Raw genomic sequence first — 24,792 nt, 5'->3', positions numbered from 1 at the left:
GCTAAACTGGGCCTGCTTTCTTTAAAAACTCCCTTTTTTTTTTTTTTTTTTTTTTTTTTTTGTCTGTTCGCTCATTTGTCTTAGTTGCTGGAAAACCAAACATCTTAGCAAAGTGAATTCAATACATTTATTTGGAAAGCAGCTGTTGCACTTACGTTGCCTCTGTTCTCTCCCCACTCTTACAACCAGTGAGGGTGTTGACACTCAGTTTGTCACTTTGAATTATCCCTTCCTCATGAGATCACCCTGTCCCAGCCCACGGGAGCCCTGGCAGGCCACCGCTCTGCATGAATGTCATATTCAAAGCAGGGTCCCCTGCGAGTGAGACTTTTCCTTTCCATTTTAAATGGGGAGCATACTGAAAAGTATATTTAGAGGAATAAAGAACATCCGTGGTGGCTTAAGAAGGGAACTGTGCTCAGGAGAAAGTAGATAATTCATCCAAAAGAAATAAAGCCTCCCATCTGCACCCCTGTGGCGGCACTTCTGCGTTTTACTCAGCCTCGGTACTTGGTTCATGTGCCTGGTAAAAGGTCCTCCCTGTGCAGAAATCCCTGGGGAACAGAAATCTCCATGTATTTTCATCTGCATAAGTCCTTAACAGCTTGTGCTTGATGGAGACAGTGGGAACAAAACACTGAGAGGTGTTAACTTGCATGACCTGTCACATCCAACACTGCGTCTGCGGACAAGCGTGTTAATAAACACTGCCAAACCGAGCAGTGTTCACACGCAGGGTTGCATACGGGTGTCGAGCCATGGTTTATCAAAGTCACTGTTCTGCGACGAGTTTAACTTCTTCTAAACAAATGTGCATCCTTCCTTGTGCCTGTACCATTCAGCATCTTCCCTAGGTGGCTGAATATATCAAATATATTTATTGTTTACTAACTGTAGGCAAATCCCTGAGATCTGAACTTCTCTAGATACTTGCAGGAGTACTGCCCTGAGGAAGACAGAGTGAAAAAGGAAGATCAATGGTTCCATGCCTGTAATTGCCATTAAATTTGTGGAGCTGAGCAGCTCATTACAGCTGTATTATAACTTTTAGCTTCTTTAAGCCTTCTTTATTCTGTCAAATACTAGTCTTTTTCTGTCTCTTAGATTTTGCTTACTTTGTTATCTGCCTGTTTTACAGCTTTAGTGATGGCTAGCTCCATTGGTTGGCTTGATTCTCTGCTAAATCTTTTACTTAATTAGTTTTTGGCTTTATTTGCCTGGGATAATTTCAAACTCCTGAATACATACATTTTGATGCTTTACATGACAGTTACTATACCAACTTGATACATTTGATCCTGTAAGTATCTTTAATTTATCCTGCAGAAATAGGTATGCCACTTTTTGTGGATTATCATTTAAATCACTGCAATATTACAGTTGTTCTAAAATTTTCTTGAGATAATACGGGATACTGAGAATAATTTCAATAACGGCACAGGAACAAGTGCAAATGCCCCTGAAGCATTCATTAAGGATTGCTCAGGAGGTACACAGTGCTTATGAATCCTCATGGGCTACATTAGAGAACCTGAGATAGATTCCTTAATTCTTACGAGATTTCATACCAAACACAGGGTTTAAGTTGAAAATTGATTTTTTTCATCTTTAGTCATTTTGACACAGTCCAAACTTGCTGAAACAAATATCTAAGAATTAGGAAATGTTTCTTGACAGAAAAACACCTCATTGAATATACAGTCTTCACAGGGTGCCAAGGATCTTCAGCTGCAGCAAAAGGCCAGTTATTATTTAGTGATGGAAGAGTGAGTTATTGCTTGAGAAGTAACAGCTTTCATCAAGAAATACTGTTCCTGCAAGTTCCTATGGTCCATGTGCCAGATAATCAGGGAGGAGCATCAGGTAACAGCTCCTTGAGGAGGGCAAGACCAGATGATAGGTAATTACTATTGATTAGCTTGTAACTGACTCTTTGTAGGTAGAGCTGAATTTTTTTTTTTCATTTGTTGGAAGAAAACAGTTACATGTTTTTCAGCAGTGTATGTTTACACGGGCATCCCTGTAAGCAACTTAGGCTATTCTTGCATGTTCCTAGGGTAATGATTGAGTGCAGCTGCCCTGCAGCTTGACCTCTGCTCCTTGTTTATTTCTACCAAAACCCAGTGGGCCTGGAATAGTGACCAAGTGCTTTGTGTAAGACTCTCCATGCAGGTATAACCCTTCCTACCTCCACCAATTATCTTCTCCTCTGTTGCAAAGACTACTTGTAGGAATCTAGCTCTGGCATTTGTTTTTCTGCTATGCTTTATAAGTGGTGCAGGTTCTTCCACTAGCTCATGGGGCTTTGCTTTATAGATTATTTTTGTACTCTGCTCCTCAGGATTGTCTGAATATAGCTAATCCCAGTCATAAATAAGGCAGGTCTGGGGGATCAAATTGCATTTCCTGGAGAGGGAATTCAGGCTCCGTCAGGAGGGACTGGAAGGCGGTAGCTGTGGTAGATTGATTTTTATCCACACATATAAATAAGCCTTCCGAGTAGTAGTCGCAGGAATTGGCAGAACTGTTGATCTTGCCACTTTAGCAAGGGAGAATCAGATGGATTTTACTCTGCTGTGGTGTTAATGTGATTAAAATCACCAGATGACAGTGTCTATTGATCTGGAGCCCTGCAGAGATGTCACTGTTTGGATATGCTTGATGAGGTCCCTGGAGGGGGAAGGAAATAAGTTAAGCCTGGTTTACTTTCCAGTTTTGTCAGTAAAAAGGACAAAGAAATGGTTTTGGGAGCCAGGTGAGTTTCAAGGAGGAAATCTGCCGACGAGAGGGGAGGGCTGAAGGGAGCGGCCCCACATTGAGGGATTTATTGTCGAGGAGAAAAAAAAGACTGATGCAAGGAGCACAGTATCTGCCCTCACTTGAAAACCACAGAGCAAGCTGTCACTTTAATATACCTCATTTTCCTCCCCAGAATTTATCACATGGGAAACTAATAACCACCCAGGCATGTACGCATATGCTTATGGGTATATAAACCTGCACAAATGATCTATTATTTCTTAGAGCCATGTAAAATATTTGCACAATTTTTAAATCACTCTGAGCTGGCCTGGGAGGGTTTCGGTCCCAACTGAAAACTCAAATGATTTGCATTGAAAAGCTTGCTAGGGAGACATCTGGATCAGATACAGTAGAAAAGTCTGAAAAGCAGGGCTTGTGTGTTTGGTTCAGTGATGGGGGTCTTTTTCAGAGATGGAAAGGGAATTGTCTGCAGTTTTGCTTTGTGATTTTGATAGGACTGAACCCAAACCTCAAAGTATGTGTGAACTTACGCAAAGAAAAGTCTCTGCCAAAAAGAGTGATAAAAACTGCAGAGATCAGCACAACTTTTGCTCACACACATGGTACTGAGAGCTAGAGTAGGCCGTTATAAAACACTTGTAGTGCTACTGACCACCAGCTTTTAGGGCGAGCACCACACTGAAAAAAACGGATGTTATTCCTCATCTCCCCCATTTCTTACCTTTTTTTTTAACAAACACTGTGGCTTGGGTGCCACCCTGAATGAGACTCCATCACCTTCAAGGAGGGCAAGGGAGGACTCTGTGGGTGAGCCACAAGACCCATCTGTTTTCCCTCCCAGCTGGGAGATGGGCAGGGGGAGAGGCTGAGTAGTGGCTGGGCAGCAAGCCTTCAGAAGGAAGCTTTTGCTGTTGGGGCTTGTTAAATTCTTGGTGTTCTCATGCCCTTGCAGAGATGGTAATGATTTGTATTAGTGTGTTTTGGAGGCACTCAATTCTGTTATTCAGAGGAGTGGCTTATGTAGAGAGAATATGTAACAAGCACGTATAACGTAATACAGTGTTGGTACAGTTATTGCTGCGTTCTTGACCATAGCCTAAGTGTATTTCCAAGCTTTTGAGTCAGCCTTAGGATTTTCTGTTGCCCTGTAAAGGAACTGTATTTGAAGCAAGATCCAGCAGAGAGATGCAAACTAGTGTCTTAAATGCCTTTTCAATGGCTCCGCAGAGCCGAGTAGCTGCTCGGAGCACAGTGCTGCTGTTTGAGCTCTGTAGTGCTGTGGCTGGCTGGAAAGATGCCTGCCTTCCCCAGTCTTCGTTTTCCTCAATGTGACTAAGAGCAATGAAATCATGTCATTAAAATAAAATAAAATAATAATTAAAAAAAAGGCACAGGAGAGACTGTTTTAGCAGCATCGTTCACCAGTCCAGTTCAACAGCAGAGCCGTGCGACCGGAGAGATCAGCAGGTGGGATATGCTGGTACGGGAGCTCAAAGCAGGGGAGAGGCACAGGGAGTGCCCATTGCCAGTAGTCACATCCACCTCCTCAAAGAAAATGTTTTCAAAGAGTTGTAAGTGGGAACAAAAGTGTTCATCATTTCAACCTTTCAGGGAGTTGGGAAAACTAAAACCATTTTTTAGTCTAAAACATTTGTGAAAATTGTGCCCTTACTTGCAATCATTTAGTCATTAGGAAGAATATCAATACCTTACAGCCTTTCAGACACTTGGGCTGAAGAGGATGAGTTCTGTGTGCTTTTAAAAGAGTGAGATTAACATAAATGCTCTTAAATGACTGTTTTGTTAATTTTTGAAAACGTGCTTTTAAAGGTATTCAGTTGCCATAGGAAAAAGCTATATCATGGGACTAAGGCTGCTTTCCCGTACTTTTTTCTTGTTCCTTCCCATTGTAAGACAGTAAATAATGTTCTCAAATAATTTTATTAATAGAGTAGGCTTTGGAGGACACAGGCAAAAGGGCATTATTGTGCTTTCAATTATCTGCTGGCAACTGAATTGTAGTAACTAAGCATGTGCTTGTCTGAACACGGTTACAAAAGGGTAAAATATGGTAGCACAAAGCTCCTTCTCTGATTTTACAGTTTTACACTAAAGTTTAGTTTTACCCCAAAATTGCCATGGCAGAATAAGCATCAAATACTTACCGTAGTTCACCAGCACCAGAGAAGACTTGGTAACGTGTTTTCATGTCTGTGCCCAAAGTCAGTTTTGTTAAAGGAAAATATGGGAAAATGATAGCCAGTGTGATTTTTTTTCCCCCCAGTGAAATGAAAACAATTTAGATCAGGAAGGAGTTCAGCGTAGATGCACAGTAAGGTCATGATAGTCCTAAACACCAAACATACAAAAAACAAGCATTGCAGTCCTCTGCAAGATGGACTTTGAAATAATGAGATTTTTTTTCATTTCATAGTGAGAGTTTAGAGTTCTGGTTTTGTCTCTAGTTAACTCACTGGTTATGTCGTCAGGCTTTTCCTTCATAGGCTTGGGTAGATCGAAGCCTTTTAAAATGAACTTCCCACAGAATCAGTTGCTGCTGAATGGGATTAAAACCTGTGTTTTTGTAGTTCTGTCAACTGAGGGCAATAGTAAAGGAAAACATTTTTTAGGAATATTGGCACTGATTTTTCCACCTCACTAGCGTGGTTTTTGTACCTGCCCATGTCGCAAGGAGTTAGGCACTTCCCACTGTGGATTCTGATCCGTACCTGATTTTTACGTGGAGTTCACTGGTGCAAGTAAGGGCATCAGCAGGGAACATTAATACAGAATGACTACAATAGTTGGAACAACTGCAAAGATTCCACGAGGGAGAAGAATTCAAGTATTTTCTCCTGTGGCAAGGTCAGCTGCTGGGGTCTGGTCCTATGTGAATTCAAGGGGTGGGGCAGTGAGGGGGAGATAGAAGCAGGGATGCTTTTAAAACTCACTCTGTGGGCTCATGTTCTCTGTGGCTGGTGTCCAGCTGTGTCAGGCCAAATCCACCCTGGTATTTGCCTCATATGTCAAGGGAAAACAGAGGGAGAGCAAGAGTCTGATGGAGTTTGTGGAAGGCACATCTTCCTCTTATCGCGTCTTCTGGCTAGGTCAGGAATTTTTCAGCTGTTTGTGTTTCTAGGACAGCACAGCTTTGTAAACTTGCACCGTATTTCTGCGCAGTGCTCTGTATTTTTAGGTCTTGAAAGCATACTGCCAAAATATTAGATGTGCAGATAATGAAAATGTGATGTTAAGAGGTGTAACAACACTTTATGTCTATAAACTATTTATCTTTAAAAATGTAAGTGTATCTTGGGTAATTAAGATGGAGGGTTTGGGACTTGAAGGTTTAGAGAGTAACTTTAAAAAGTGAAAAGAAAATCTATGGTAGATCAAAGGACTCTGAAGAAAATTCCTCTGGCTGGAGCGTGTTTACTGTATCAGTAAAAACAGTATTACTGAATTACAGAGTGAGTTCAGATCTCTTTCTGCTTACATCAAATGGACCTCGTGGGTAGGGCAGTGAACCACAGCTCGTGATGTTGCACATCATTTGTCATCCTGGCTCAGACACAGATTTTTGACAGGACATTTAAATTTCAGTTTGCCTCACCTCTCTGTCTTTGAAATGGGTCTTATGCTTAGCCACCTTACGAGACTGTCACAAGGGTAAAGGCCATTAAGGGCTGTGAAATACTCACAGATAAAATGCTAAGTGCCTTGGAGGTACCAACACAGACAGAAGTCTGAAGGAAGTTAGGTCTGAACCTGAAGAGACACCAGCTCCTAAGCCTTTGTACATGGTGGTTCTTCATCCAGGGATATCTGATCTAAAGCAGTTGCTGGCCTGAATATTGTTGAGGCATTGGTAACTGTGGGACAGCCCAAGCTGGAGGTGGTAGGTCAGTTGGCTGTTGGAAAGCAGACGAGACCAAAATTTTGGTACGACAACAAGAAGGTTTGCTCTGTGGAGAGAATTGAGATGTCCTTTTCGTCACAAGTGGATTCGGTGAGGAGACAGGGTCTTTCTTGGAGGTTCCTGGATCAGTTCTAAGAGGTAAAACAGGGAAATGCTTTACCAGTGTTTTATAAGAACAGTCTTTCTGCAGGGTTGGGTCTCCCTCGCTCCATCACTAACCTTGCTTGAAAATTGCGTTGCTTGAAAACACTTCAGAAATGTTGAAGGATGATGAAACAACAGCCTAATTACATTAATTTTCTTTGCCATTTCTTATAAAAATAATGGTTGGGATGATTTCATCAGCTGTAATTTGAACTCTAGGATATTTGAACTAGGATAGAGAACTCTTCTCTAGGATTTCAAGGTAACTTACTGTTAAGAAGTCCTTTCTTCTAAATGCTTGTAAAATGCTTCATAAATGTTAAATTTAGAGTTAAGAGGGACCAGATCCAGAGTCAGCACTATTCTTTTTCAAACTTTTTTATCACTTAAATGAATACCATATCACTGAGTATCCTTCACTGACCCAGAGACTGATTAATTTAGAAAATATAACCCTCAGTTCCAGAAACCTAGCAAAATAATAACCAGGTGCAGACTTACAAAGCTGGTTCTTCTAGTCAGTTGTTAATACATATGAATATTTCATACAGACTGTCCTTGTGTCACATTGACCATTTAGGATGGTGGGTGCCAGATCCTTTTCTGGGCTGCTTTTCTGTGAGGTTAGAGGACATGTCATATTGTGCTGACTTAGCCACAGCTCTCATTAACTCCTTGAGATCAAACTAAGAGCTATTAATTCCATGTAGGTCACTGAACAACAGCCAAATGATATCTTTCAGTCATTGCCAGCATTTCATTTGTACTTAATGATCTGTTTCTTAGTGTATGCTTTCTCACTGCACAGTAAAAATATCATGATTTTGTAATCAAAGCTAAGCCTAAAGCAACCTGTTTAAATACAAGAAGATCCAGGATTTTATGGAACTGCATTTGAATACAATCAAGGCAAACTAAGACAGGAGTCACATCTGAGATAACGTTTAGGCAATCTGACAGCCTTTTAGTGAAACTATATATTAAAATTTTCATAGGCTTAATTAATTCCTCCTCTCTTTTGAGGAGTTTATTCCATCTGGAAAATCCAACTTTTTTTTAATACTGCACCATCACGTATTGCATGCTGACCAGTGAAGGGAGTGCTGTTCCTCCCTTCCCCCTGCAAAGCTGGCCAGATATGGATGAATGTGCACATCACTGTTAAAAAAAAAAGAAAAAAGAGAGAGAGTTAAGAGATGATTTGTTTAAAACAAAAAAAAAAAGGGGGGGGAGGAACAGCTGCAATGAAAAAAATAAAGGGGGGAGGAACAGCTGCAATGAAATCTAGGCAGTCCACCAACACTCAAGAGCAGCTTGGGTGTCAGAAAGCAGAGCAAAGCAATTGTGAATTCTGGTGGATTGTGCTGCTCCTGTGCGACATTCCTGCCCATGGCCACCCCCGCCCCTGGTAAGGGGGGCCTGCAGGACCCACCTTCACCCTCTGTGAAACTCAGTGAACATGTGCCCATGGACTCTTTAAGTTTAAGGAAACTTAATTAGCCAGGAAACATATTTCTCACTCACCCTGTGCTTCCCTATGCTGGAAAGTTGGTGTGTGATGGAAGGTCTCGCCAGTCACTCCCCATGGTGGAATGAATGCTGTCTCTGTTGGGCAGGCTCTTGGGGAGGCTACTCTCATGGTTTTAATTCTTCTGCCAGCCTTGAAACAGTCTGGCATGTCTATCCACATAACCATTTTGGAACAACAGGCTTAAAATAAGTACCTAGGCACCAGTAAAAGTCAGTAGGCTGTTGGTCTGTAATTCTGGTCAGCACAAACCAGACCCTAATACCCTTTCCTCATTTGATACCACCCAGATAACCACTTTAATCTGGACATCCCCTTTAATTGTGGCTCAGCTTTAAAAAGAAACTAGCCTCACTACAGCCATGTCCTGGGAGAACCGGAAAAAATGAAGTTTCTCTTTATTTTCCCCCACAGATTATGAGGGCAGACTCCTATAAACCTCCCCATTTAGGTGCTAAAATTTTGTTTGGCAGTCTTCTCTTTTAGCAGTTTCACAGGGTACTCTGATCCTGTGGGACCACTGTGAAGTACAAGCACAGGTTTTAGGTGGGCCAACAGTTCATTAAATCTTCCATCTTTCCCACTGGTTTGATAGTATAATCACCATAGTAATGCAAAGCAGCAAGCACACTGTGATCTGACTACCTCACCTGTCTACATGGAGAATAGTTTAGATATATCTTTAGATGCATCTTCTTATAACAGAGCTGTATGTGTAGTGTGCAGTCGCCCTACAAGTGCATATTCCTGGAACTACTGCCCTGTTCATGAGGCAGGACCTGTCCCTGTGTGCTTCCTCCCTGGAAAGGGCCATTTCCCGACGCTGGTCTGCCGCCTTCATCTGAAGTCATCTCAGAAAAGGCAAGCTTGGGGAAAAACCTTCCCTCTGCTGGTTTGCAAGGCAAGGGGCCCCTTCAGTGCTTGCATCCTCCGGAGGTGCCTTTGTGCCTTTTGAGTCAGCCAAAACTACTGTTCCTTCTCACACGGCCAAAGCAGGGTTTTGTGGGAGGCAGACAGAAATCTCCTACAAACAGTTTTAATTTCTGGCAACAAAATCCATCAGTTTCTTAAGCCGTCACCTAGCCCTGTCCCTGCTGTGTTATCCGCTTGGTTCGTATAATTGATGGGCTGGGACTCTGGGACCACATTTCATGAGCCTGCAGAAGGTAAGAGTGATTTGAGAAACTTGCCCTTACCAGGTGGAGAAGAAAAGCTTTATAAATACAACCAAAAACCTACAGAACAAACCTACCGGTCATTTTGCAAAATTGCAAACTTGTTTTTAGGAATTAATCGAAGAGCACAGTGAGCAATGGCTGAAAGACGTGAGACATTCGTTCACATGGAGATGCACTCACCTCGGAATATGCTGCTTGATAATACCAGGAGTTTTTTGAGTTTTGTTACTGATTTGGAGGTAACTGCTCCATTGGGGAGCTCAGAGCTCTCTGATGAAGGTGGCTTCAGCTGCATTTCTTTTTCAAGAAACTTAGTTCAGAGAATAGTTTCTTTTATAGATGCTTTCTCTTGCATTTTCCCAGTGTCAGTTCGTATTTTACATACTTTCTGTTGCAGAAATGTTCTGTTGCCCTTTTACAGTAACTGCTTTCTCTAGGGATGCTCTCGGGCTACCCTGCTGCTCTGACCTGCCAGACCGAGGGGTCGCTGCGCATCCCGCACTCCTGTGCCACACCATCCGCAGCACACCTTGTTCCTCTTTTCTGAGCACCGCAGATTTTAAATCAGAAGGGCCCAGAAAGGCCATTTTAATGTGTTGAGACCAGCTCTTCAGCAGCACAAGGGAAACTTGATATGACAATGAAATACTCCTGCTCAATGGTGAATGCGGTTTGATTTGTTAAGAAGGAAGGTGTAGGAAGCTCCGTGTTCTTCACCTGCTGACCTTTGCACGTTTCTTTTGAAGTCAGAGTGCTTCCTCTATAAATATTTTGCACACTAAAATGAAAAAAAACAACAACAACAAAACAACCAAAGAACCCGCTTCCCTGTTTTCTCACTGTTACAGTATGAGCAGGCTGCAGTCTGAGGGCTGTGACTGCAGGTAAGGTGACCCCGGCTGCTCTCCCAGGACCTCCGTCTGTTCAATGTGGGTTTCATGGAGGAGGGCCACACGCCACCACCCCCCTGTCCTCCCAGGGCACCGACTCACCTGCTGGGGCAATTGTGACTTGCCATGTAAGCAGGTCGGGGCAGAATTAAGATTTCTTCTCCCAGTCTGGGAGCTGGGGCCAGACCTGCCGGAGCTCTGGCTGAGTGCCCAGCCAGCTCGCTGCCAGACCAGCCCAGCACACCCGCGGCAGAGGATGGTCCGACACCTCGGAGACCGGTTAAACCAGCTGGGCGCCTGTTATTTGGGCTGTGCTGAACAGGCCGTGGGCCTGGGTAAGGGGGGCTCTGCTTGAAGTCCCTAGCAACCAACACTTAATTCTGTGCAGCGCAACAGGTCTCGTTGTGGGCTCCCTGCTGCTCTCTGCTGTGTCTGTGTACGCAGGGTGGCATGCTTTTGAAAGTCAAGATACTCCACTTTTGACATGTAGCTTGTAGCTAACATATTTTGCGTTCACCTTAGCCATATTCAAGACTTTTATCCCCTTTAAAGCCGTCTTTACTTAGTTCTGCAGGTACATTTACATGGTGTGTTTGGTTAGTTGAAGGGTCTTTTTTAAGACGCAAACCAGAGCAGAGAATTTCTGCACTGTGATTATCACTGCACTAAAATCCTTTAGGAAATGTTGCTGTATTCTGTGCTGACCTTTTAATTTTATTTTTATGCTGAAGTCACATTCCCTGCTCAACTCTGCAGTGTTGATCCTGGACCAGGATGTCCAGAGGTGTCAGGGGCCAGCTGCAGTTGTGGGTCTGCACAGAAGGCAGCCCTAGCAAAAACGAGCAGCATCTTCCTCAGTGCAAGGAGGAGCTGAGCCTGCTACAACGGCAGCTGGAGTTGAAGTCTTGGAACTACCTACTCCCTGAGAGCAGGCTTTTGAGAAACAAGTACTTCACTCCCTTCTGGTAAGCAGGATAGAGGTAACAGAAAGTAGTAACAGACTGCTTGCTATGGCTACTAATGCCTGCTTTGTCTTCCCATCAGGTAGCTCCCCAGCTCTCATTTCACCCCTTCTTCATGCTGTGCCTCACCCATGCGTGGGATGTGTTTGCAGCCCTCTGAATTGGGTTTGCATGGCAAGGTTTTGGTAGCGGGGGGCTACATGAGTGGCTTGTGTGAGAAGCTGCTAGAAGTTTCCCCTGTGTCTGACAGAGCCAATGCCAGCCGACTCCAAGACGGACCCACCACTGGCCAAGGCCAAGCCCGTCACAGCAGTGGTAGTGCCTCTGGGACAGCGTATTTAAGAAGAGGGGGAAAAAAGCCCTGTGCAATTGCAGCTGAAGAGAGGAGTGAGAATATGTGAGAGCAGCAACCATGCAGACACCCTGGTCAGTGAGGAAGGAGGGGAGCAGGAGATGCTCCAGGCACCAGAGCAGATTCCCCTGCAGCCCCTGGTGAAGACCATGGTGAGGCAGGCTGTCCCCTGCAGCCCATGGAGGTTAACGGTGGAGCAGACACCCCCCTGCAGCCCACGGAGGACCCCACGCCAGAGCAGGTGGATGCCTGAAGGAGGCTGTGACCCCATGGGAAGCCCGCACTGGAGCTGGCTCTTGGCAGGACCCGTGGCCCCGTGGAGAGAGGAGCCCAGGCTGGAGCAGGTTTGCTGGCCGGGCCTGTGACCCCCGTGGGGGACCCAGGCTGGAGCAGTCTGCTGCTGAAGGGCTGCACCCCGTGGAAGGGAGCCATGCTGGAGCAGTTGGTGAAGAACTGCAGCCCACGGGAAGGACTCACGTTGGAGCAGTTCATGGAGGGCTGTCTCTGGGGGAGGGAACCCACAGTGGAGCAGGGGAAGAGTGTGAGGAGTCCTGCCGCTGAGGCAGAAGGATTGGCAGAGACAGCATGGATGGACTGGCTGCAGCCCCCATTCCCCATGCCGCTGGTGGGGAGGACAGAGAAAATCAGGAGTGAAGTTAAGCTCAGGAAGAAGGGAGGGGTGGGGAAAGGTGTTTTAAGATTTAGCTTTTACTTCTCATTATGCTACACTCATTTGATTGGTAATAACCTGATTTCCTGAGGTTGAGTCTGGTTTGCTGATGACAGTAATTGGTGACTGATGTCTCCCTGTCCTTAGGTCAACCCACGAGCCTTTCGATGTATTTTTCTCTCCCCTGCCCAGCTGAGGAGGGGAGTGACAGAGCAGCTTTGGTGGGCACCTGGTGTCCAGCCAGGGTCAACCCACCACAGCCTTGTTTGAAAACAAGTTTATGAAGAAAAAGTATGTTTTTATTTTACTCGTAGTTATGTTTTGATGGTATTATGGACAGTAAAATATCAGTTGGGCATTTGTTAATCTACCAGAGAAGTCACTGCCTGAGGGGAAGAGAATGTAGGACATTTTGAGTCTGAATAGATGAGAAAGCTGCATTAGCCAGTGCAGTTTGTTTCTGATCAGTCTCTCTGGTTGCAAAAGGCTGTAATTGTACAGTAATTCACTGGTACCTTGTTTCTGAAATCCGTACAGATGATTCCCACCAGACAGACTGCTTTGGTAAGCAGTTCATTTCAATACCTCACAAAAGCTAAAGCAGAGAGCAGGGCGAGGACAAAATGAAGCAGAAGTGATTTACTGAGCAAGCAATGTCATAACTCTGCTGCACATCATGTCTTTGCAAGATAGAAATTTGTTGGTTGATTTTACCTTGCAGAATAAACAAGATTAAGTGTCATAGGCACAAAAAGCAGTCCTGGCTCTCTGGGTCCAAGGCACATTTGCAGATGCATGTTAGATCTTTTTCTGTCTCCAGTGGTGTGTGCTTGTTGGCAAGGTAGTGTTTTGGCATGCAGCACATCTCATAAACAGGTACATGCTCATTGCGTCTATTTAGGTAATTAGAATCAGTTACTTCCAGTTTGCCATCCTCCTTATTTATAAAGCCTTCCCCTGTGAATTATGCAAATATGTAACTTGATTTTTTACGGATCGAAAATCCAGATTAGTCTGACTCACACCATGAAAGAGCAGTAGCTGGAGTCGCTTCTAGGGCCATGGAACCAGAGGAAACCAATATCCTGTGAGATTATAGAAAAGTGTGTGTGTGCGCACACACACAGAGCAAAGTGAAACTCTGTAATCCCCACAGGGCAAATACTCTTTGGCTCTGTTATCAGTCCAGATTAAATCCCTGGGTGTCCCTACTCAATCACTTACAGTTAAGTCAATGTTTGCCTGTTGCTTGAACAAGCACTCTTCTCATCTGAGTTCGTGTTCATGGCACAGAATTTTCTTCCGTTTTAAAACTTGAATAATAAATGACATTTTAGAAAAGCAATACAGCTTCTGTACAAGGAAAGGCATATGGCTCGCAGCTGTTTGTTTTCATAATTTTAAATTTCCTTTTTTGCCCCCCATTTTAATGTCAGTACTGAGTTACTTGCTAATGGGAGAACCGGCGTATCATTAGATGTTCTGTGTGATCTTCCTCCACCCAGTTTTGCCACCACCTAAAACACAGGAGCAAGCAGCAGCCTGCCCTGACTAGCTTGAGGAGTTCACTGCCTCGGGAAGTGATCAGATCACATCTCTGTCAGGATCTCCTGTCTTCTTGGGAATGAGCAATGCAACTGCTGAGAAAAAAAAGGGCATGTGTTAAATGCCAGAGAAAAGGCACAGAACGAGTTGCATCTCATTTCAAAACTTCTGCAGGCTTTGGCACTCTCTGCCGAGTTAAAAGGATCCCTGAATGACGTGAGAAAAGCATGCTGAGGGAGCATTTCTGGGAGAGAACAGCCCTACATGGAGAAGATGCACTGCAGGCTGCATAGATGCTAAGGATACTGCACTGTCTCTTCTGCATGCAGGGGTGGATGGACATGAAAGACTGCAATGGCTGTCTTGCATAAGCCTGGGAATATGCACATTGCTTTGTGCAGTGCTAACAAGAAAACAGACTCAGCCAAACTCCTGCAGAACACCTGTACCACAGCAGGATGGTTGTTTATTTGCATGTAGCACAAGAGAACTCACATGGAAGTAGAGCCCGTGAACAAATACCACCATATAAATAGCAGATAGTAATGGTGTGGGAGCTAGGATGTAACACTTCTCCCGGGGCATGACCTGGCTGTAGAGCTCCATCTGTGATGCCACTGATAAAGCCTGTAGAGCACCAGGCAGCATGGTGCTCCTTTTGGTTGCAGAGTGCATGAAGTGGACAGGGGAGAGCAAAGTACGTTGCTCCTTAGCAGCAGACAGGTTTGACTGGGTATATCAATGCTGCAGATTTTAAAAATCTAAATACTTTGTGCAAAATCTATAAAAACTTAAGTCAATAATTTTTATCCTCTGCAAGCTTTACTTGAACCCTCTATTCTGACCGAGCACCATAAAAACTGCCATAGACCTCAACATTTGAGGCTGCCTTGATGATTTTAAAGCACATTTTTTAAAGAATACTGACTTCACAAGACAAGGACAGGTAACAGAGAATCTATAACTTCAGATGAACTGTTCCTTATTTCACACACACTGCATAAATGGCAGCTTGCATTGCCCACATGTGTCTGCACATTGATTTTAGGTGGCTTGGTTTGCTTGCTGTCATGTGATGGTCACAAAATGCACCAAGGCAGAGCAGGAACCAGAGGATTCATGAGTAGGACAAGGTCACAAAAAAGTTGGAGGGGAGATAGGATGGAGCTTGGTAGAGATGCAGGGACATATGATGTAGGCATAAAGTGAGATACACTCAATCCCAGAGGAGATTGAGGCTTCCTTTGCTCTGTTTTTCTGGATGCTGCTTGTTTCACCCAGTATTTGTCACAGCTTTTGAGAGGCCAACAAGCTACAATGGTAGACAACGGGCAAATACCTTCTTGCCATAAAAGTGAGGCAATTCCTTCTGCAGAGCTCCTCGCTGCTGAGGCAGAAGTCTTTGTTCCTTACATCAGCTGCATGTCTTTTGTTATCTGAACCTATCCCCTCTGTAATTGCACTAATTAATACCATTGCAAATCTCTTGATGTTTCTCATTTATGGAACACTGTTACCTTGCATCTCTCTTGAGGTTGAGGGTAAATCTGCTGTTCATGACTTGAGTGAACAAGATTCCTCTGTTAGCAGTGACCTGTTAAGAGATGAAGTCAGCATGTGCACCAAAACACCAGCCCTGACTGAAAGCCCCCGTCAAAATCTGTGTGCCCTACCTGGGTTTGAGTATGCTCGGAGCTCCTGTAGGTGTAACAAACGAAGGGAGAGAGGAGAGAAAACTCTGAGGAAATCAGGAGGAGGAACTGGTCCTGATTATGTTGATGACAGCTCTTTATCAGCTCATTTCTTGTAGTTTCCCAGCCATCAGCAATCAAAACTCTGCATGTTGTTTTCAGCTGAAGCAGATGTCTCCTGGTGCCTCTGAAAACTTAAGGGTTATTCCTGTAATAATGAAATAAAAAATGTTGATGTTACCATTCCAGACTAACCAGGGACTGCAGCTGTAGTACAGTTTACAAATCTGAGTTCAGAATAACTTCCTAGAAGCCAGCAGAGTTGCTCCAGCTTTGAGGATGTCTCAAACTTACTATTTCAGCAAATTTATGGCCTTTTTCTCATAATGATTTGAAGCAATGGCATGTAGTTTTCAAGTGTCCACTCAACTTTCTTCATTTTCTCTTTTTATTCTGAAGTATATTTGGTGCTGTCCGAACTGGTGCTTACATGCTGTACATTTTGATGACCAAAGGCCTGAAGCAGTCAGTGTGTGACCAGAGTTTTTACATTGGACCTGTGAGCAAATTCTGGGCATATGCATTTGTGCTAAGCAAAGCACCTGAACTAGGTGAGTACCCTCTCTCTCTTTCCTTCACTGTGAGTATTTTCAGTAGAAATGTCTGTGCAGGAAGCACAAGAAGGGTCTCAGTGCTGTTGAAATCTTGGTTTAGTTTTAGAAAAACTGAGTAAACAAAAGCAACCTCAAACTCTGCATGTGTTAGTCTCTAGAGGTTAAGTCCAGCTTGGCTGAAGTTAGAGCAACGTGCAGTTGAATAAGACCATTCCCAGCCCAGGAATAAACTGCAGTGATTGTACACAGCAGGGCAGTCAAGAGATAAGAGCAATCTGGTCCATACCTCTTCCTTTGCTACTTGTAGGCAAATACGAGTAGTGTAATTGGCAGTCACTCACTCCACGGGTACAGAAGTGTACGTGTACCACGTACCACGTACCAGAAGTGTAGCACGGGTGTGCTACAGCAGCTGTGTCAGCAAGAGGCTTTGAGTCAGGTTCTGCCTCTATTCTGCAGCATTTGTCCTTAAATACATGTGTAGGCGTACAATTATGAACAGTAATGTGCTTCCTCCCTAAACATTGAAAGCTGTGGCTGTCTGCTTCCTCCAAATAGAAACCAATTTCCCATAATACCCCTAGATTTTCCAGTCCTGATTCTTATACAGTCCTGTGTCTCCAGCAATTTTTTTGGTAGGGATACTTAGGAGATACATGCCAAAGCCAACTTAATAGCCATGTGTCCTCATCCCGTGACATATTAGTGTGAGAAAGGATTGTTTTAATGGAAAGGAGGAGGCAGTGATTTAGCAGCCCTCCAGTTTTCATTTTGGAGGATGTCCTTACTAAATCTCAAAGGGCTGCAGCAGAAAGAAGAAAAAAGGAGGAAAGAGAAACAAAATTTACTTTTCTACAATAGCGACGTGAATTTGCAGAAACAGATGTGCACTTCAACGTAAACCAAATTTCTTTCTGGAATTCTTTTTTCCTGGCAGTTACATACCTTTCGGTATTGTAGGTTGCACATACAGTAGCTTTTTGCGTAGTAGCTCAGAAGGCTCTACTGAGTTTAACTAGGTTCAGTTTGCAGGTAGGCATTTGAATCAGAGGATGCTGTGCTGCTTCCTCTTCAGATTTTCTGCTCTGCCGAGCTGCACTTCTCTTCTAGTCAAAGTTTATAATGGACAGTGTCGCAGTCAGAGATGATGCACGTACATCCACCTATCTCACCAAACGGTCACGGATTATGTTTGCAGCAAATGGCTACCAGGTAAACCTATGGAGTTTTCAAATGGGTTATCCACACAGGAAAATGTGGACACACTGGGTTTCCAGAGATCGCATAGAGATCAGGAGCCAGGCTGGCTCTCGGATCAGACAGGCTCTTGTATTTAGAGCTGAGGTGTTTTTTTACATGCTCTAAAATAGTATATATTCCTGCAACAGCAAAGGGAAGAGAGCACTGAGGTAATTATGGAATTGTTCAATATGTTTCTCATTTCCTCCCCTCCTTTTTTTTTTCTTTTTTTTTTTTTGTTTTTGTTTTGTTTGTTTTTTATGTTACAGGTGATACAATATTCATTATTCTTAGGAAACAGAAGCTCATCTTCTTACACTGGTACCATCACATTACTGTGTTACTTTATTCTTGGTATTCCTACAAGGACATGGTGGCTGGCGGTGGCTGGTTCATGACCATGAACTATGGAGTACACGCCGTTATGTACTCTTACTATGCCTTGAGGGCCGCTGGCTTCAGAGTCTCACGCAAGTTTGCCATGTTCATCACCTTGTCGCAGATCACTCAGATGTTGATCGGTTGCGTGATCAATTACCTGGTCTTCTCCTGGATGCAGCAGGGCCAGTGCCATTCCCACGTGCAGAACATCATCTGGTCCTCTCTCATGTACCTCAGCTACTTTGTGCTCTTCTGCCATTTTTTCTTTGAGGCCTATATCGGCAAAACCAGAAAAGAAAGGAAGGTTGACTAGTGGTAGGAACAAGAAGCCATAGCTCAGGGTCATCAAGAAAAACAAAAGTATAAGAAAAGAAAATGGCACAAGGAAACACATTCATGTATGGTGCAGCTAAAACTTGGCAGCTTAGGGAAAGTTAGGTTGGTTTAACCCAGTAAGTTTATGATCCTATCATGGTGAGGACTCACTGAATTCTACTCTATCTCAAAGGACTGCTGATGAAAGAGAACTTCCTTCTTGTACCTGTCTGCTCTAGAAAAGAAAGGAGAAAAGAAAGAAGAGAAAAAAAGAAAAGAAAAAAAAAAGAAAAAAGAGAAGAGAAGAAAAAAGAAGAGAAGAAAAAAGAAGAGAAGAGGGGGGAAGAGTACAATAAATAAGCAGTGTGTTTCCCCAGGGTGGAAGAGAGACTTTAAAAAAAATAAAGTTTCTAAATCCTTTCTAATAATTTTTCAGCATTAAACTTGAACAAAACAAAGTAGAGAGGTGACAAAAAAAATATCTGTCTATGATAACAGTAAGATTGCAAAATTAAAATCTTTTCCATAGAATGTTGATACCTTTAGCCAAAATGAAACCCAGAAGGATGTTTCCTGCATGGGAAGTGGCTGAACTCCACACTGTGGTCATGAATGGAAAAGAGAAGAGATTGATTTCTCCGCTATGTACTCTGCCAGGGAAACAGATCTGGGATGCAAAGTCAGCTCCCTCAGAAGGCGGAAAGGAGCAGTACTTTTACAAGAGTTTAATGTGAAAAGATGTACTGTTGCAATACATATCTCAGAGTGCATTTTCCAAGTGCATTTTTCAGTTAAAGGCAAGGAATTTCTGCAGCAGGATAAGTCATAGAGGGTTAAATCAATCAATATTTGCTAAATTACCAGGGGCTAATAGCAGAATGATGTTCAGGAAGGAGAGGGAGACAACTGCCCTCGTGATTTTTAGGAATTATCTGTTAATCTCAATTTAACCCACAGCAACACCGAATTAAACAGGGGAAATCGGAAGAAATCCTAGTTAGCAAGAAGAGAGTGATACATCTGCCCACTGTTTTCAGAACAGAGCCCTGTGGTACAATACGGATTCTATATTTTTGTGGATGCAAGGCTACCTGCCTGGCGGGAAGAGATGGCAGGACTGCACGACATTAGGTAACACTGTGCTTCTGCATCTGCCTCCTGGGCAGTGCAGAGATGTTCAAAGTGCCCTCCTCTGGTTATGTGGAGCTACTACTACAAAACATACTTGGAATAGGTTTTTCTCGGTTTGTATAGAAAAAAACGAGTCTAAACGGAGTAACTTTGCTGCAGCAGCTTAACTCTAAAGTCCAGAGAGAATTATCCTTCATTAAATATGTATCTCTCTCTCTGCAGAATCTGTACTGTAACATCAGACTGACCACTTCAGGAGACACTTCCTTCTCTGAAGTCAGCTACAGATATAAGGAGAAACGTATTTCACTCTGAACCTTAGAGAGTTAGTTGAGAACAGCCATATTCTTTCAAAGACAAGTACATTGCATTATCTGTGATACTCCAGTCCTTACAAAGCCAAATAAAAATGTGTAAAAGTTCCTAGTATTTCAAAGACGCAAGTATGTAAACTTGATGTTAAATGTGTTAATGTAGTATTCTAAATTGTATCAGTTAGGTAGTTTAACTAAACAATTAGAAGAACTAGATCAACAAGATAGGGACTGCTGTTCTGCATAGGATATACACACACCTATAACTACACCCATATACACATTCTGTGAATTGTCAACAAGAAAAAAAAGAAGCCCAGTGGCAGAGAATCACGTTTCCTGGCTAATGCAAAAGATTGTCATTATCTTTCTTGCTTTAATTTGAGATTGTACAGTACAAAGGGTATTTTTTTTTAATTACGATTTTTAGCTTTAATTGTGCTGTCATTCATGAAACAGAGCTGCTTTAGTATCCTGTTAAAAGATGACAAGGGCTTTCGGTGTCTCATTATATACAAAAGAAGAACAAATAAAGTTACATTCCATGTTACGTGAATGGTCTTACAAGTCAAAAAGCCTTTGCAGGCTGAAATCATGATTACAACAAGCAGAAAATGAGTTTACATTTGTGTTATTTAAGTTATTGATGTGCTGACGTTATTTTATGGTACACAACAAATAGCAAAATGTGATATGCAGTAATGAAGCTATGATACTCATTAATAGGACTACTGTATACGTGGAAATATTAGACAAAACCAATTAAATGTGTAAACCATTTTGTTATACAGCTTGGGAGTAGATAATTATAATGCTGAATAAGCCTTCTTCCTCATGCTTAATTTTGCCCTGGCTAAGAAGCAGGTTAAGACAACTGGTTAAGAGCAAAAAAGGCAAAATTAAAGTCGATGAGAAGCATTGGTAGAAGCCCACCACTGTGCCATTTAGACCCTCAGTCCTGTGTGTCTTAGGTCTCTCAAATAAAGCAGGAGTCCAGTGTCCAGAGCTGAAGCTGGAGCAGAAATTTTGGGCCCTGTGAAGTTAGTGGAGGCTTTGCTCTGCTTTGGACAGAGCCAGTGTGTCCGGCTGCCTTTGATCTGAGCAGAGGGAAAGGAGCCGCGCACACCTCCTGTTCATTTGAGGCTTATGGCCAGTGGCTTTTAAGTAATTTATAAATGATATTGATAAACTTTATCAATAAGAAGTGACACCACTGCAAGGCAAGGACTCGCAGCCCAAGTTAAACAGAGGCAGAAAACAGGATGGGTTGCAGCCAACCTACCACGTTTCGTACATTGTTTTTCCTTAATTGCGTAAGACGGAAGAAAAACCCCTACACTTGTGCATGCTGGATGCCAATGCTGGCAGTGCCGACACTGACTTCAGCAGAGCAAGAATTTCACCTGCTCTTACCCCCATCCTCTCAAAGCCCTCGTGGGTACCTCTGCACCGTTCCCAGTGCCTGCTCCCTGATGTGCCCACTGCCCCACCAGCTGGGGCTGGGCGAGCGAGGGCCACCTTTCTTACTGCCTGGGAAGTGGCTCCAGTGCAGAAACCAGCCCAAGCAAGCTCCTCCTCAGAACGCAGTGCAGGCGTACCTCGGACATGCAGGGGCAACTCGGCGCTGAATTCAGTGAGGGTCCTGGCAGGTGACTAGGCTGCAGGCAAGCATATACATAGGGAAGAGGCAGCAAGATCAGGCACATAAGAGACAGTGTTAATTGGGGTACATTTACCATCACACTGGAAATTGGCTGTTGCACTGCCATGTGCGTGCTTCAGGAGATGATGTCACACATGCATTTACACAGGTTCTATGGCCCTACTATACCATTGGGCTTTTCCTCTAAGGTTTTCCACTGGAGTCAAATGTGGTAACTGGCATTAGAGAAATTGGGGATAAGATGAAAACAACTTGCACTGTATTTCTTACTTCTGTTTCTTCCTAAAACATGCACACGTGCTATTTAGACATCACATTTAACCCACTGACATGTACTTAAACACTGAGCCAGTCAACCCCAATACAATGATACCTCAACAGTACTCCAGCTGTTCAAACATACAAGCCACAACATAGAAACACAGCTAATTGGGTCCTATTTATTTCCCTTGGTTTGAGCCTTGGGGTGACACTTCAGTATTTTCTGTCCACTACCAGAACCCTTTTTTCCTGTTTTAAATAAAGCTGTAATTCTGTTGCATTCACACACACCGTGGGGAACTCAAATTTTATTGAAATTACCAAGCGTTATGGGACCTGTGACAACCATCACAGATGCTGGAGATGCTGTTACAGGATTCATTATTAAAGTCAGGGAAGTTACACTGGTGATAAGGTCAGGCTGCCAGGGTAGAAGTAGAAGTCTGTGTTTTATGTTTTGACACATGAATCCAATGTACTGAAATAAAACCAGAAGGGTTGGTACGGATTTGAGCTTAGGCAGTTGTGAGCATAATTTGGCTCTTCCTGAGTGAACACTTTGAAGAAAATATTTTTGACTAGTTAGTGGAAAAACAAAAAACGTGGGTAATTCTGCAGACTCTTTAAATTGTGCCTGTGATGAGAAGAAAACCCCTGATGCTTACAGACCTTCTGTAACTCAGTCACAAATGATTTATGTCTGCACTCACTGATAACACCAAAAGAGACCTCTCACCAGAATCTCACAGTAAACAAATACCATTTTTTACTTAGAAGATAAGAGCCAAAGCATGCAAAAGGCATCACTAAAGAGCCAAGCTGGGTAGCTGGAATAAAGTTGTGAGCACAAGTTGCAGGAGAGACGAGAGGGGAGAAGGCCTATTCCATATCCCAGGAGAAAGTATTTCCGGGCTGGATGCTCACTCCTTCCCAAGATTTGAAAGGCAAAGCTGGAGGAGGGTGGGTTGCATAGTGCCAGGCACACAGGATAGGGTGGCTGGTGAAATGAGGCTTGTGTGAAGGGGTCACTCCTGCAGAATTTAATTATGCAGTGGCTCCCTGAGTGCAAGCATGGGTCTTGTGGGTTTGTTTGGAGGACCATCCGTGGTCTTAACAACTTGTGAACTTCAAGACCTAGATGTATTTCATTTTTCATTCCTGAAAGCAAAAACCTGGGACAATGTTTTAGTTGAGAGCAATGGTACCTCAGGGATCAATATTCAGGTGAGTTTCAGGCAACAAAGACTGTAAGATACCAATTATTGTTACTGTGAAACAGCAGCCTTTGTAAGCAGTGCCAGATATAACATACCAGCGCGGTAATCTCTGTAGTAGTTGTAGTCTATCCTGTACTTAAGAACCAGTAACAGAAATGTAACATGTTTATATACAAATCATAAATATAGACATACAGTAACAGAAGTGGCTTTGATCACAGAAGAAATCAAAGCAAATTGCAGACCATACAACGGTTCAGGACTTAGTCCAATGCCTACTGAAAGTGAGATTGTTGGTGAGATGTCCAGTGACTTCAGCAAGTTTTGCTTCAGCCCGCTGCAGCCCAGTTGCAGAAGGCAGCGCAAGACCTAAATCCCCTGCTTGTTTATTTAGTGGTGACATGAACTACTCGGGGCATCACTCAGGCCCTGGCATGGGTTGTCAGTCATGTTTTCCAGCCCAGTGTCAGTGAGCCCTCTAAAAGGGAAGACTTGCAGCTCAGAATTGGTTGTGGGTTTCTACTGTTTTATTTCAATACATTTTCCATTCCATTTATTTTATTAAAAGCGAGCTAAAGGGCAAGTCCCTGATCCTGCTGTTGTAAATGCCCTGTTGCAGTCAGAGCAGCTACACATGGGCACAGAGACCATTTGCTTATGGGGGTAAAGGCAGGATCTGTGCCTTGCTATAGACTTAATTTCCAGCAGAGCAAACACCACAGGGTAGGATTTGTTTTCTTAAATTTAACCAATGTACCAACACAAATAAGGTCAGATCTGCGCAAGAACTCGACAGCTAAGGGGAACCAGGGCCCTCCCCAGTACATCATAAAGCTCAGTACAATGCTGCATGAAGTGGGGTTAAAGTGTATTTCCCAGTGGGTGTAAAATAATACTCCCCTGAAACAGTGACTTTCCTGAGAAGTCTCACTTCTGTCCAGTCCTGGACAGCTTCAAACAGGCCTGTCTGCTGAAAAACCGCAGCTCTGATTGACTTATCTGCTTTCTCAAAAGAGCCACTACATGCTTTAGGCTTTTTGGAGCCTTAAAGCTCAAGCTAGATTTATATTCAGAAAAAAAACCAACATTAAATATGTGTACAATAACTAGGAGAGAATAGTATGATAAATATCTTTATTTTACCATTTTCAAATGGCTATTTCACTACATAAAAGGAAGTTTTTATTTTTATTTTTTTGGGGTATATTGATATTCCAAATAAAATTTTAACTTTTGGTTCAAAATAAAATCTGTCTCTGTGTTTTATTAATCTGTAACATCCATTTTGTTGTCTGTACTGCCACAGAGTCCAGCTATTGAAAAAGAGAAGCGGTTCTCCAGCTATGAGACTACGGCATGGCTACTCTGCATTTCACTTCCCAGCAAATCTCTATTAAGTTCATGGTTTTGTGTACCACATAGAAGCATTACATTTTTTTTTCCTTTGTGTGTATGTGTGCACATGCATCTGTATGATGTGAATGCATATCATACAATCAGTGCTTGAATGTCCTGTTTCTACATGCTTGCACTTTGGAAATCCTAATCTCTGCGTCTCTGGTAAGAAACGAAATCCCTGTACATCGTGATACCTTCCAAGCAGGGGGACCATGCAAACGTAGCAGCACCCACCAGCAAGCCCAGCCAGCACTGTCATATGGCTCCTGATGGCACTGATGCTCTGTGACATTTCTGCACCAGCCTTTTTCCGAACGATGATGTGTCCATTGTTCCCTGAACGTCACTTTTACCCATCCCTCTGCCTGTAGCACAGCTCGAGCAGACTAACACCCATGCTAAATGATGGGCATAACCATCCCTGCTTTGCACCGAAAGAGCATTTAATGGCTTGTTCTGCTCTTAGTAGTTTGTTGTTAAGCCAAAGCAATCTATAAAGGAAAATAAAAGCTTTGTTGTCCCATATGGTTACTTGCATCTCTTGCAGCACTAACCAAAGACTGAAGCAGGACCCAAAGCATAAATGTTTAGCTGCAGCGTATCCCTGCTGAAACCTC

At 43.2% G+C, this 24,792-nt stretch overlaps 1 protein-coding gene across 3 annotated transcripts in view; it reads left to right on the top strand.

Moving 5' to 3' along the window:
- The window catches only part of ELOVL6 (ELOVL fatty acid elongase 6), an 80,889-nt gene extending 56,863 nt beyond the window's left edge, over positions 1 to 24,026 (top strand). For all 3 annotated transcript variants that reach the window (XM_056355195.1, XM_056355192.1, XM_056355187.1), the window contains 2 exons: positions 16,102 to 16,253; positions 17,765 to 24,026. In XM_056355195.1, the coding sequence (XP_056211170.1) occupies positions 16,102 to 16,253; positions 17,765 to 18,189 (577 nt within the window). In that variant the 3' untranslated portion in view covers positions 18,190 to 24,026. The remainder of the gene's footprint in view (positions 1 to 16,101; positions 16,254 to 17,764) is intronic.
- Positions 24,027 to 24,792: the final 766 nt, after the last annotated feature.

Source organism: Falco biarmicus, chromosome 1, assembly GCF_023638135.1.
Source record: "Falco biarmicus isolate bFalBia1 chromosome 1, bFalBia1.pri, whole genome shotgun sequence".
Classification (NCBI taxonomy): domain Eukaryota; kingdom Metazoa; phylum Chordata; class Aves; order Falconiformes; family Falconidae; genus Falco; species Falco biarmicus.
The sequence above is the reverse complement of the archived record's forward strand: the minus strand, read 5'-3'. Positions and strand labels throughout refer to the sequence as shown.